This window comes from Heteronotia binoei, chromosome 20 (genome assembly GCF_032191835.1).
Source record: "Heteronotia binoei isolate CCM8104 ecotype False Entrance Well chromosome 20, APGP_CSIRO_Hbin_v1, whole genome shotgun sequence".
NCBI classification, from domain to species: domain Eukaryota; kingdom Metazoa; phylum Chordata; class Lepidosauria; order Squamata; family Gekkonidae; genus Heteronotia; species Heteronotia binoei.
The window spans coordinates 25,468,004-25,481,815 of NC_083242.1; the positions used below are offsets into that span (position 1 = coordinate 25,468,004).

The following is a 13,812-nucleotide window of genomic DNA, read 5'->3' on the forward strand; positions in this document are numbered from 1 at the left end:
TCTTCTGATTTGTCGGCCAAACTCGACTGTGTTCACATCCAGCTTTCATTGTAATCTGAGACTATACAAAAGCCATGTAATACCTTTTATTAAAACGGACCAAAACAGTATGAAGTATGCAAGTGTCTGTTTTCTCCAGAACATGTCATTAGGCTGGATGTTAAATTAATTGCTTTTTAAGGGGGAGGGGGGGGGGGGACAGGAGAGATGCTTCAGGAGTTTTCCCTGTTCCTGTTTAGAGAGTTCATAGCAGGTACTGCTCATCTTCTGGAAAGACAAAAGTGAAAATAATGGTCACCTCCACTGTAAATATAAAAACCATTGTGGTGAAAGGTGTCTCCATTCCTCCCTCCCCTTTAACTTCCAGCCCAGTGAGTTCTAGAGGACTTAAAAGATCATGTACTGCTTAGTGTCACTTTAGTTGATATTAAAGATATTCCAAGGCTTTTGTTGTTTGCATTTTGCTTTAGACCAGCATGCCTACCTGGAACCTTGTAGAATCAGGTGTGTATGTAGGTCTATAACAAGCATTGGGGAACTCTAAATTTGTTTTTATGAGCATTGGCTGTGCCTATATCTATTCCTTTTACCATCTAATAATATGATTCCTGTTGCTAACGAACCCTTGCACTACTGGCTCTGATGGAAACAAGCAAACAGCTTTGATAGATGGTACACTAACACCAAGAACTTGAAAGAATGTCTGCCCTCCTGTGAGAACATCGGGGAGGCCCCTTTGGAGATACCATAATCTTAGCTGCACCCTTCTTGTGGAACTCTGATGTAAAGGAGGCCCAACAGCCATACTCACTTCCATCTTGGATAAAAATTTCTTCTTGTTTTATTGGTCAGCTGCTGGTTCTGACTGTGGTGTAATGTATTGTCAACCATTTTGACATTCCTTGCCAGGCCAGTATTTCTTGCCAAGGACCAAATATATGTAGAAAGCTAAATGTTAAGCTGCTGCTGTTGGAATCAAGAGTTATGTGGACAGAGTCAGATTGGAAAACTTGCAAGCTGACTTCCTCCTGCACATTTCTGGGCATGTGGGAATTGAAGGTAATAGGCTTACTGAGCAGCTGCAGTGGCAGCCTGAACTACTGTTTAACATGTAGGGGTCCTATCGAATGATCCATACAGCAAGAAGAACAGTAAGGTCCTTGAACTCAACTCATTGCTTTATTTGTGGTCAGATGCATCCCCGGTAGTGGCAGGTAGGAAAGCTATTCTGATTCATTCAAAAGTTATTGATGCCTACTTGCTGGAATCATAGGGATGCTGTATGTAACTAACATTGTGTGAATAATCTAAATTTGAATGCGTTAATTTTAGAGTTCTTGACTGCTTTTAACTTGTAAGCTGCTGTAATTGTAATGGCCAATGGCTTTACACAATAAATTTTACTGAACTGAACTGAAATACTTGCTGCCTGAGGATTGATTTTTGAGTTGAGGGAAGTGTTCAGAGGCAGTCAACCTCTGAATCCCAGTGCCAGGAGGCAACATCAGGGGAAGGCTTCAGCCTCTATGGCCTGTTGTTGGCCATCCACAGGAACTGGTTGTCCACTGTGTGAAACAGGATGTTGGACTAGATGGACCACTGGTCTGATCCAACGGGGCTCTTCTGATGTTCTTATTTTTAAAAATAGGCTTGGCTGGATCCAGGCCTAGAATAAGGTGTACCATGCTGAAAAACTACTGTGCTGTCATCTCTGTTGCTGCATCCTAGAAAGCAGACATATTGCCACATGGTAATTTCTACTGGTTTACTTATCACCTAAACATCTGACTCCTGTATAGTAGATCTCTGAAACAAATCCTTTGTTCCACTCTCTGTGTATGTATATTGCAAATATGCTTGGATAAAGGTGACCCTGCAGCCAATTTGAACAAACATTGGCTAAAATTTCTTTCTCACTCATTCAAGGCCATTCCTCACTATCCCTTGAGGTTTGGAAGACCATTTCAATGGCTGTGGGACACCCAGTGACCAGGGCCGGATCTAAGGGTGAGGCAAAGGGGGGGGGGGTGCTTGCCCTGGGCGCTGATGGAGGGGTGTGTGTGCCAAATTGGGTATGGAGTCCATTTTATTCCATGGGGCCATAAGATAGAATGGCCCATAAGGGGGTGTCATTTTTTAATTTTGACCCCCCCCCCCCCTCAAAAAACATGTAGATCTGGGAAAACAAGTCCCCACAGACTCAAGCTTTAGTTCCGTAATCTTTCAGGTTTGCTTTCAACCTTATCTTCCACTTCAGGGGTGACCAGGGGTAGCTCTCCAGATGTTCTTTGCCTACGACTCCCATCAGCCCCAGCCAGCATGGCCACCCCTGTATCTACTTATTACTGGAGTACCTATAACAATGGAACTCACAAAGTGACATCTTGGTGAATCCTGGACAATGTAATCGTTGGTGTGCATGGCTTGCATTGTTCTCCCCCCCCCCCACCCTCCACCATAAGCACTGAAGAAGGGAGGCGGTAAGGAAGAAACACCATTAGGTGTTTACCTTTGTTTTCAGTTCTTGAATTGGACTTTCTTGGCTCACATTGGCTCACATTTTTATTTGGTTTTATAACAACAAGCAACTCTAACTAAAAGGCAGGGCACAAATGCTACCAATACGTCTGCCCTTCACTTCATTCTGCTATTTTCAGTGACACTGAAGAGTGTGAAGGATAAGAGAGGCACTTCATGCCCCTTAGGGGATTGTGTCCCCTACATAGGTGGGGGTGCTGTGTCATGTCTTGCCATAGGAGTTCAGGTTGCACCAGATCTAAATGCATATGCCCTAAGTTTCATGACATACAAAAATATCAAAAATATTGTGCAAAAACACTCTTAACTAGTATGTACAAAATTAAGTAACTTATATCATATAATAAACAGCCTACAAAAGTAGGCATACATTCATATACATCCAGTAGAAATCAAAGACAAACAGGAGTCTCGAATACAGTATTACAGGGAGGACCCCACACAGTCTCTTAATTTTCCAAACAGAGTACTGAGACACAACAATAAAGTTCCACAGGAGTCCCTCCGTTGCTTGTTGACGTCTGAAGGAAAAATTAAGATAGCCGCTAATTAAGATACCAAAATGGGTGTTTGAGAGAGAACTTGGCTGGAACTTTCAGTTGGCTTACGAGGAAGCTGCAGGAGCAGTGGAACGCAATCAAAGCCAGAGTTTGCGTGAAGGCAAGAATTTTTCCTTCAAAAGTCAACAAGCAACGGAGGGACTCCTGTGGAACTTTATTGTTGAGTCTCAGTACTCTGTTTGGAAAATTAAGAGACTGTGTGGGGTCCTCCCTGTAATACTGTATTCGAGACTCCTGTTTGTCTTTGATTTCTACTGGATGTATATGAATGTATGCCTACTTTTGTAGGCTGTTTATTATATGATATAAGTTACTTAATTTTGTACATACTAGTTAAGAGTGTTTTTGCACAATATTTTTGATATTTTTGTATTCCGTATATTGTGCTGCCATTGTTTTTTTGCTTTGCTAAGTTTCATGACAGCAGCTTCCTATTAGGTATCCTGAAAATTTCCCCAACCCCTCATGCCCGCAGAGCTAAGCTGTACATTACAACTCCTGTATCTACAGAAGGTAGCCAGAGCTGTAGGCTGTATTTCTGCTTTGGGAACTATTGTGGGCTTTGAGCACACACGCTAAATAATGCATTTTCAATCCACTTTCAATGCACTTTCCAACTGATTTTACTGTGTGAACTGGCAAAATCCAGTTTGAAAGTGGATTGAAACTGCATTATTTAGCATTGCAACTGTGAGGTCAGCTCATGATGTCAATCTTAACGTTAAATGGCTGGGGGCTAGGTTCTTGAGAACAGCTGCTCTGGGGCAAATGGAGCAGGTAGGAGAGAGGGAACATGTAGTATGATGCAGGTTAGGGTAATGTTGAGGAATGTTTTAGGAACCAAGTCCAGGTAGCGAGGCTGTTTTAAGAGGCCATCTCAGTGGATGATTCCATCATGTCCATGAATGAAGCTTTCGTTTCCACATGTGCTATTAAGGGCCTTGATGCAGGCCATAAATGCGTCACTCATAAGCATGATTGCATAAGGCCATTCTAGAGATGTTTGTAAAAGTAAGTACCTTTCCGTGAAACCCAGGTATAGATCTTTCCAATACACAATTGTGAGAATTAAGAGGTGACTGGTTCTAAGTGGGTCATAAATGAAGATACTTAGTTACCAGTAACCATGAACTATAAAAGAGCCTGTTGTGTTTCCCTTCCTGCTCATCTTGTTTTGAAAACTCAAGCAAGAGAGGATTGTAATCAAATAACAGCTGCAGATATCCAATTTCCTATCCAGTCTCCAGGTACAACAGTTCTTGGTACAAGAGCTGAGAGGGTGGGAATTTTATACTTAAAAGATGGTAAGCAGTAACCTGGCAGTGTCTTAAACTGTAATTTCAAAGGTTGCCTTGGTTTACAACGAAGTCAGAGAGTAGAATCTGTTAAGGGCACCAGTAAACATGCAGTTTAAAAGAAGATTGAGGCTTTATTTTTAAAAATATACCCTTCAGATATGGCTTTGTAAGCCTCCCTACATCCATCCGTCCACCCACCCTATTGCTATGGCAACTGTTAACTTCTGTGTAACTGTTATACAAGCCAGTACCATATCCAGTGTGACGTTGTTTAAAAATCTTTATTTTTTACAGAAAAAATTCACCTCAGTTATGTATATTCAGTTTATAATAACAATTAATAGGGAAGTTTGGCGCATAACCCAGCTGTAATATTCATCTTAAAGATTAAGATATTTACAAACTAATTTATTTTATATATTCATGCTTGAAGCTGCAACAATGCATATTTAGAAACACTGAGATATGAAAGACTTTTTAAAGGGAAGTTTTATTAAAGCTGTTGAAATGCAGGTTTCTTGGCTATGCTGAATGAACAGCCTCGCTCAAGACCTACCTTGGGAAATCTAATTTAAGACATAGTCAGATAGCATTCAGTACTTATATATGTGAAGAAGTGCCCGCAACTGCTGTACCTGGAGATTTGAAAAGAAATTGGATATTTATGGTACTCATTTTATTGTAATCCTTTCTCGCTTGGAGTTGTCAAAACAAGATGAGGGGGGAAAACATAGTTGTTTTGTGGCATGTAGTTATAGTAAATTAAGTATCCTCAATTAAGTTTCATTTAGTACCGCTGCCTCTAAAGCTTGGCAACCACCTGGTTTGCTGATGAGATTGGGATGCTTTTGCAAGCATCCCTGGTATGTGTGATGTTTAGATTTCAGTTTCTAGTCTTGTTAGTTTTATTATTCCAGTATAACCCAGAAAATAGGGCATTGATCTATCAGATGAACTGGGATTAGGGATGGGCAGAATCTGGAAAAATCAAGATTCGTGCTCCCAGGGTTTTCATGAACCCCAAGCACAAACTTCTCCATTACAAAAACTGGTTTATGGTTCAGGAAGTTTGTGGGGTCCCCACCTGGAAGTGAGCTCCAAAGGCATTTAAATTTTGGTTCATGCTTCAGTTCATGCCCATCCCTAGCTGGGATAATGGCAGCCATTTTTGCCTTAGATCTCATCTTCGTATTGGTTGGCAGGGTGCTGCTTTGTGCCAAGTTAGGATGAGGAAATAGAGGTGTGTGAGTTTAGTTGGAAGTTTCTGAATAAGTTTTCACATGCTATAGATTTCAGACTAAGTATAATCTGTTACAGTGTATTGGTGTAATCTGTTATAATGTGATTGTTAAGTGGTTTGGTGTAGTGGTTAAGTGCACAGACTCTTAATCTGGGAGAACCAGATTTGATTCCCCACTCCCTTCACATGCACCTGCTGAGTGACCTTGAGTCAGTCACAGTTCTCACAGAATTGTTCTCTCAAGGACAGCTCTCTGAGAGCTCTCTCATCCCCACCTACCTTACAAGGTGTCTGTCGTGGGTAGAGGAAGGAACAGGAGAGTGTAAACTGTTCTGAGACTCCCAGTGAAGGGTGAAGTATAAATCCAATATTTTCTTCTTCCTCCTTGCTCCTCTTTTTCTCCTTCTCCTTCCTGCATTTATAGTTCTCTTTCCTCAGTGAGACTCAAATTACACAATTAGGAGAAAAAATGCAACTAGGATAGTATAATCCACTTAAAAACAAGACAGGTAATTATTAAGGCCAACAACCAATCCAACAGAATTATTATGCAGACAACCAATGCAATAGAATCAAATGTGAGGTTAAGCACAACACACTGAACAGTATAGAATGTACAAATAATGTAATGACCTGTCCAAATTTCACAGATCTCCAATTTCTACAGTTTGGATGTCAAATATATGGCCCATGGGCCAGAAGAGGCCCAACCAGGGCACTATCTGCCTGTGAAAAACTGGTTACCTTTATTGCCAGATGACAGAGCTTGTGCATTATGCTAATGTGTTCCAGGTGGCAGAAGAAGAAGATGATGATGATATTTGATTTATATCCAACCCTCCTCTCCAAATCTCAGAGTCTCAGAGAGGCTCACAATCTCCTTTATATTCCTCTCCCACACCAGACACCCTGTGAGGTGGGTGGGACTGAGAGAGTTCTCCCAGAAGCTGCCCTTTCAAGGACAACTCTACAAGAGCTATGGCTGACCAAGGCTATTCCAGCAGCTGCAAGTGGAGGAGTGGGGAATCAAACTTGGTTCTCCCAGATAAGAGTCCACACACTTAACCACTACACCAAACTGGAGGGTACACAGCAGGGAGATACTTTTAAGAAATACTGTAAGAGTTTGTAATGTTTTAAGCATGTTTGTATTTTTGAGTAAAAAAAATAGTATTGTTAATTGGGTTTGCTTGTGTCCTTTATAAAAATTTATGTCTCTGGCACCTGGCATTACATTTTATGGCACACATGGCCTGGCCCAACAAAGTGACATGTCAGATCCGACCTTTGTAACAAATGAGTTTGACTCCTCTGTATCTACAGCTTTGCTCACTTTACAGAAACGCCCTCCTGAATAATCCCATATTTCCCATTCTGCAGAAGGATAAGTGTCTGCATTTTAGAAAGAGTAAGTTGACTCAGTTCTAAGATTTCAGTGCATCATGAAAGGGCAGGTTTCGGAATCCCTGCTTTCCTTTAAGATAGGAGATTTTCAAGAACAAAAGCCCCTATAAAGTTAGGAGATTAAAAAACTGACCTAATCTTCATAAACTGTTATGCAAGGATGTATGCTGTAGTTTTTGGAGTGGTTAACGTAAGTGTACTGAAGTAGGCTTTGTTCAAACAGGCTCTAAAATACTATTTTCATATTTATCCAAAATCACCTCTTTTATTGTTAGATTCAAGTCCAATAGCACCTTAGAAACCAATGAGATTTTCAGGATCTAAGCTTTTGAGAGTCTGAAATCCCTTTGTCAGACACATTGACTCTTGAAAGCTTATACCCCAAAAATCTTGTTGGTCTCTATGGTGCTACTAAACTTGAGCCTAAGGGTTCTACTGCAGACCAACATGGCTACCCTCTGAAATTTTCTTTTATTGATGTTTGTTATTACTTGTCCTTCCTGCAAGACTGCATCTTATGAAGTTTCTGTTTCCTTTTATTTTTAATTCTGGCAATCCAGGGCCATATTGTCTGAGACACAATAAACTCTGTTCCCCTCTCTGGTCTTTGCATGTTGTGAACTGTGTGTGTGAATGGCTTCTCATAGTGCAGTAACCTCAGTGCGCAGGATCCCTTCGTGTCCAGCTCTGCTTTGTCCCTAGAACCTTAACTGTATACTAGTGGTATTCTGATAGAGATCTAAGTGCTCTGCTCCCTGTTAAATATGAATTCCAAATTTCTCAAACTGAAAACTTGATAACCAAACAGGGTTGGATAGAATATGCATGCTCAGACAGGTGCCCATTTTGTGTAGAACAGAACTGCAGTGGGACAAATTGTTTTTGTGCCTGCCCACTTTGTCCAGTTCCTGCAATGTGAACAGGTACAAGTCCCCAAATAGGAACCCATCTCTACATGTTCATTCCATGAACATCTTCACAAGGCTGTTGTGCAAAATAGGTTTAAATAGTGTCACAGTGTAGTACATTTTTCACAAAATGACTTGAATAAATTATTAGGGACTGTGGCCTATACTACTGTGTACAGCTTGCTGTAGGTAGGATCTTACTATATAATTTTTGCATCATTTTATGTGCCATGTTAATACTTAAGCATTGCTTCAGTTCTGTTTTTGGACCTGGTGGTTCTACAATCCTGATTCCTATTGCATTATTCACTGAATGTCCCATCCTGTCAGTTGTATTTATTCACTATGTTGTAATCCTCCTTGAGTCCAAGAGACAAAGGTAGACCATAAATAACATACTTTTTAAAAAAAGTAGCTTCTTTTCGTAGATATGAATAGCATTATCAAATCAAGCCTGTATTCTCTCTAGAAGCTGAAATGGCCAAACTAAGGCTACCATACTTTGGTCACATTATGAGAAGACAAGACTCTCTAGAAAAGGAAAGGATACTAGTAAAAACTGAAGACAGCAGGAAAAGAGGAAGTCCCTGCAAAGAGATGAGCCAAGAGTCCAATAGCACCTTAAAGACTAACAAAATTTGTGGCAGTCGTTGCTCATTTCTTCAGATACAGCTAGGATGTCAGTCTTTTCTTCCTTAAATTTTGGGGCATGGAGTTATAGCAGGCATGACTGGATTAGGTGTGATATGCAGAGGATTAGTAGGCGTGGAGAAGTCAGTATTGGTAATGATACAGGAAACCTACCGGTAGGTCTTGATTCATTCCAGAAGGATGTATTGTCTTGAGCTTCATTATCAGTCGCAATTTAGCAATCTGTCTAATCTCCCTTTGAAATTCCTTTATACGAGAACTGCTATTCTTAGGTCAGCAATTGCATGTCCTGGAAGGTTAAAATGTTCCCCCACTGGTTTTTGATTGTTGTGGTTTCTAGTGCCATACTTATGTCCATTTATTCTTTGTCATAGGGACTGGCCTCTTTGTCCTGTAGAGGGTAAAATGGCTTTGCTGACGTGTGATGACATAAATCACATTTGAGGTTGAGCAGGAGTATGAACCTGAGATGGGTTGTAGCTTGTTAATAATACGTTGAACTGGCTTGATAGTGACAGTTCCCTTACACAGGCACTGGAGGGCCAACCTTTTCTTGATTACAGACAGCCTGCTAACATAAAACAGCTTCTTGGCTGCAATGATCAGCTACTTAATAGTAACATAACATTCTGGTACCATTGCAGCAAACCAAGACGCCAGCTTTGCAATCATAGATCCTAGCAACACCATCAGTGGATCCAGCAACATCAGCTATATCAGGGGTGGCCAACGGTAGCTCTCCAGATGTTTTTTTGCCTACAACTCCCATCAGCCCCAGCCACTGGCCATGCTGGCTGGGGCTGATGGGAGTTGTAGGCAAGAAAACATCTGGAGCTACTGTTGGCCACCCCTGAGCTATATCATCTCACAACTTTATCAGTATGCAATACACTTCTAACAGACCAGTTAGGGCAAGACGATTGGACTATTTGTGAATTTCTGTTGAAAGGTAAGTGGGAAGAAGATAAATTGGACTTTTTTGTGGCGAAGAAGGAATCAATAATTTGAAAACTTACGAACTTTTCAGTTTCTTTGAAAGTTAGCCAGATTGCATCACTTGCCAAAGTAGATTCTCCCATGCCAGATTTTAGACTGATGGTATGTGGACTGTGTTGATTTTATTACTAATAGAATTTTCTCAATCAAACATTTTAAAAAACTAACATGCCTTAATTATATAGCAAGTATAAAACACCCAATTTTGTCATTTTGAAATTTACATTTTTTTTCCTGTCTCTCCCCCCTCCCATCACCTTTTGTTTCTGCAGCCATAGACCTTTTGTATGGGGGTATATACTGCTTTATGTGTCAAGATTACATATACGACAAAGATATGGAACAAATTGCCAAAGAAGAACAACGGAAAGCTTGGAAGCTACAAGGTTTGGTTTTCTTTAAGTACCTGCCTGAATGAATGCTCACTTTCATTCTTAGTCTTCCTGGCCCTTCCCACCGATCAATGGCAGAAACCAAATAAGGGGGAGAGAGGAACGCTTTGGGGCACTTGGTGCAGGATGCGGGAGATACCAAGAGAGCGAGTTCTTCCATTCCGGGGGGGTGACACTGTTTAATATGCACACTTGCCTAAATTGTAGCCAAAACTGAGTCAAGGAAATTCCAACAAACAGGCACCCCATTGTCTTAGCTGCAATAGCTGTTGATGATAAAAACTAGAATAACTCTTACCTCTTTGAGCGTAGAACGTAATCCAGGAAAGAAATCCATTCCCCTCACATGAAATACTTTTGTAGAATGTGCCTGCTGTATCAGCACATGCTCTGTTTTGCACACACATGTGTATGTCTGTAGATATTGACACACGAGTATATGTACACATTTTGTTTTATTATTCAGTTTGCTTTCCCTAATTTTTTCTTTTTTAGCCTTCACTCCAACAATGGTTTCTCACTACCAGTGTACAATGACAGGTAAGAAGTGTGAGCTGGTGACGCATTTCACTAACAAAGCGTCCCTTTGCTGATTATCTGCCATTTCTTAAAAGACAAAAAATCATAGCTTTTAAATGTAGAATTTTAAAAAAATGTAGCTTTCTTTCCTTTTACAGGGAGTATATGTTGGGGTCTCGGTGGTAAACTTTAATTTTGCATGGCCTTCCCATGGTTGAGGTACTCAAAAGCAAATATTTTTCCAACTCTCTCTCTCTCTCTCTTTTTGAGGGAAATAAAAGTTGGAGAGGTCTTGGACTGACATGGCATACTTATTTTTTTAAAGCTAGTCTAAAGCTAGGCATAATTGTTTCAAGGGAAAAAAATACTCCTAAAATGAAGCCTACAGCCCCATGGAACCCTCCTCTCATGTAATAAATATATTGATAGGAGCTGATAACTCATTCTCCCTCTTCAGTGCAAATGTTTGATGCCCTGTTTTGAAGTGATTCAGTCCAATGAAGGGGAAGATAATGATGGATTTCAGAATTGAAAAGAACATAGCACAAAGTGATGCCCCCAGAAACTGTTTTCAGGGACCAGTGCAGGAGATAGCAGATGACAAATATCTGGGAAGGTATCTGAGAGTTTAAACCTGGGTGTCTAGTTGGTGATTTAACAGCCTCTAAAGAATGCTGAAATGTTTTTGTCTTTGGCTTAAGAAGAACAAACCTGCATAGGGAATAATATAAATTGTGGTCTCAGTATAGCTTTAATCAGGCCCAGAGGTCAGCATGTATCTGAGTCACATTGAATTTGACACATGCAATTTTAAGTGTGTTTTGAACACAGCACAATGTTACTATTGGAATTTACCTCTGCTACCCATCACTTTTTTATCCTGCCCTTCTTCCGAGGAGCTTAGGCCAGCATGGTTCTTCCCTCCTCTGTTTTATCTTCACAATGGCCCCGTGAGGTTGATTAGGCTGAAAGAGAGCGAGAGAGTCTGTGTGACTTTCCATGGCAGCCCAATGAGCTTCAAACTGGAGAGCCAGTTTGGTGTAGTGGTTAAGTGTGCGGACTCTTACCTGGGAGAACCGGGTTTGATTCCCCACTCCTCCACTTGCACCTGCTAGCATGGCCTTGGGTCAGCCGTAGCTCTGGCAGAGATTGTCCTTGAAAGGGCAGCTGCTGTGAGAGCCCTCTCCAGCCCCACCCACCTCACAGGGTGTCTGTTGTGGGGGAGGAAGGGAAAGGAGATTGTGAGCCGCTCTGAGACTCAGTCCTTGAAAGGGCAGCTGCTGTGAGAGCCCTCTCCAGCCCCACCCACCTCACAGGGTGTCTGTTGTGGGGGAGGAAGGTAAAGGAGATTGTAGGCCACTCTGAGACTCTGTCCTTGAAAGGGCAGCTGCTGTGAGAGCCCTCTCCAGCCCCACCCACCTCACAGGCTGTCTGTTGTGGGGGAGGAAGGTAAAGGAGATTGTAGGCCGCTCTGAGACTCTGTCCTTGAAAGGGCAGCTTCTGTGAGAGCCCTCTCCAGCCCCACCCACCTCACGGGGTGTCTGTTGTGGGGGAGGAAGGGAAAGGAGATTGTGAGCCCTTATGAGACTGTCCTTGAAAGGGCAGCTGCTGTGAGAGCCCTCTCCAGCTCTACCCACCTCACGGGGTGTCTGTTGTGGGGGAGGAAGGGAAAGGAGATTGTGAGCCCTTATGAGACTGTCCTTGAAAGGGCAGCTGCTGTGAGAGCCCTCTCCAGCTCTACCCACCTCACGGGGTGTCTGTTGTGGGGGAGGAAGGGAAAGGAGATTGTGAGCCGCTCTGAGACTCTGTCCTTGAAAGGGCAGCTGCTGTGAGAGCCCTCTCCAGCCCCACCCACCTCACAGGGTGTCTGTTGTGGGGGAGGAAGGGAAAGGAGATTGCGAGCCGCTCTGAGACTCTTTGGAGTGGAGGGCGGAATATAAATCGAATACCTTCTTCTTCTTCATGTCTTAAATGGAGAGTTGAACCTACATGTGAGCTGAACCTGCTTGTGATCATCGTCTTGATTTGCCTAAGGAGATAAAGCCTGGGTTGCTCTTCTATCAGTTAAAAAACATTAAAGCACTGAAGGTGGAGAATGTTTCCATATAGAGGTAAAATTTGAGACAAGAGGCATCCCTAGTTCATAGCACAGTCGTGGACTTGCTGTGTTGCTTAATCAAGCCTTCCCCCTTGCCTGCTTCGGCCCTTAACTGAAGATACAGAGCAAAGGTAAAGGATTGTTGTTAGGATATATTAATTGTATTTTTATTTAAAATGTTTCTGCGCCAGCTTTCCACCCAGATTAGCATGTGTATAGTATTTTCGTAAGCTCTCAGGGTGATATATACGTATGTGAAGCTGATCCTTGAAAGCTTGGAGGGTTGGCTGTATCATTATTTTAATGTCTCATCCTCTTATGGGGGTGGGAACATATGAAGCTGCCTTCTACTGAATCAGACCCTGGGTCCATCAAAGTCAGTATTGTCTTCTCAGACTGGCAGCGGCTCTCCAGGGTCTCAAGCTGAGGTTTTTCACGCCTATTTGCCTGGACCCTTTTTAGTTGGAGATGTCAGGGATTGAACCTGGGACCTTCTGCTTACCAAGCAGATGCTCTGCCATTGAGCCACCATCTCTAATCATGAAATACTGAGCAGGACCATGGATCATTCTCAGACTGTGATAGCATCTATGATCCTGGTTTCGGACCAATTAGTACTGATGGGCTAGGGTGCCAAGAGCCAAGCAGCTGATTCCCTATCCCCAGGGGGGCTTTGGTGTCTCTTGAATGTGCCCCCCCCCCCAGCAACCACAACATGACAAACCACCTTTTGAAATTGAGGGTATTTCCCAAGCAGTTTGAAGGGAAAAAAGTCAAAGCCCCCTGGGCTCATTCAGCTGTAGTCAAAATGTTACCAGGAAGAAAACAGCCGTAGCTAATGTTGCCATCACTATTTTTATACCTAAATAGAGAATGTGTTGAGGGTGACTGAATATCTGATTTAATGCAACAGTCAGTGTTCCTTCAGTGTGCTTAGTCCCTGCTTTGTTTTTTTTTTTTTTTTTAAAAACGAGACTACATGCTATTAAAGTATAGCTTGAACTCTTAAAAATTTGAGCAAAACTTTATTTGAAATTTGTACTTTCTTGTACACCAGAGGGTCCCTAGGCAACAGGTGTTCTGTCTGTTTTGCCCTCAACGCTTGCCTGAATACTTACCTTGTATGTATGATTTGCTTCTTAAGACTGGACAGTTTCATCACCCCCTCTCCTATGAAGCAGTCAGATCTGTTTGTTTAAACCCTGTGT

At 42.0% G+C, this 13,812-nt stretch overlaps 1 protein-coding gene across 3 annotated transcripts in view; it reads left to right on the top strand.

The window, feature by feature from the left end:
* USP22 (ubiquitin specific peptidase 22) overlaps positions 1-13,812 on the top strand; it is a 172,515-nt gene that overhangs the window by 56,293 nt on the left and 102,410 nt on the right. For 2 of the 3 annotated variants that reach the window (XM_060260527.1, XM_060260529.1), the window contains 2 exons: positions 9,868-9,981; positions 10,483-10,527. In XM_060260527.1, coding sequence (XP_060116510.1) covers positions 9,868-9,981; positions 10,483-10,527 — 159 coding nt within the window. The remainder of the gene's footprint in view (positions 1-9,867; positions 9,982-10,482; positions 10,528-13,812) is intronic. The other variant, XM_060260528.1, reaches the window with a different exon arrangement.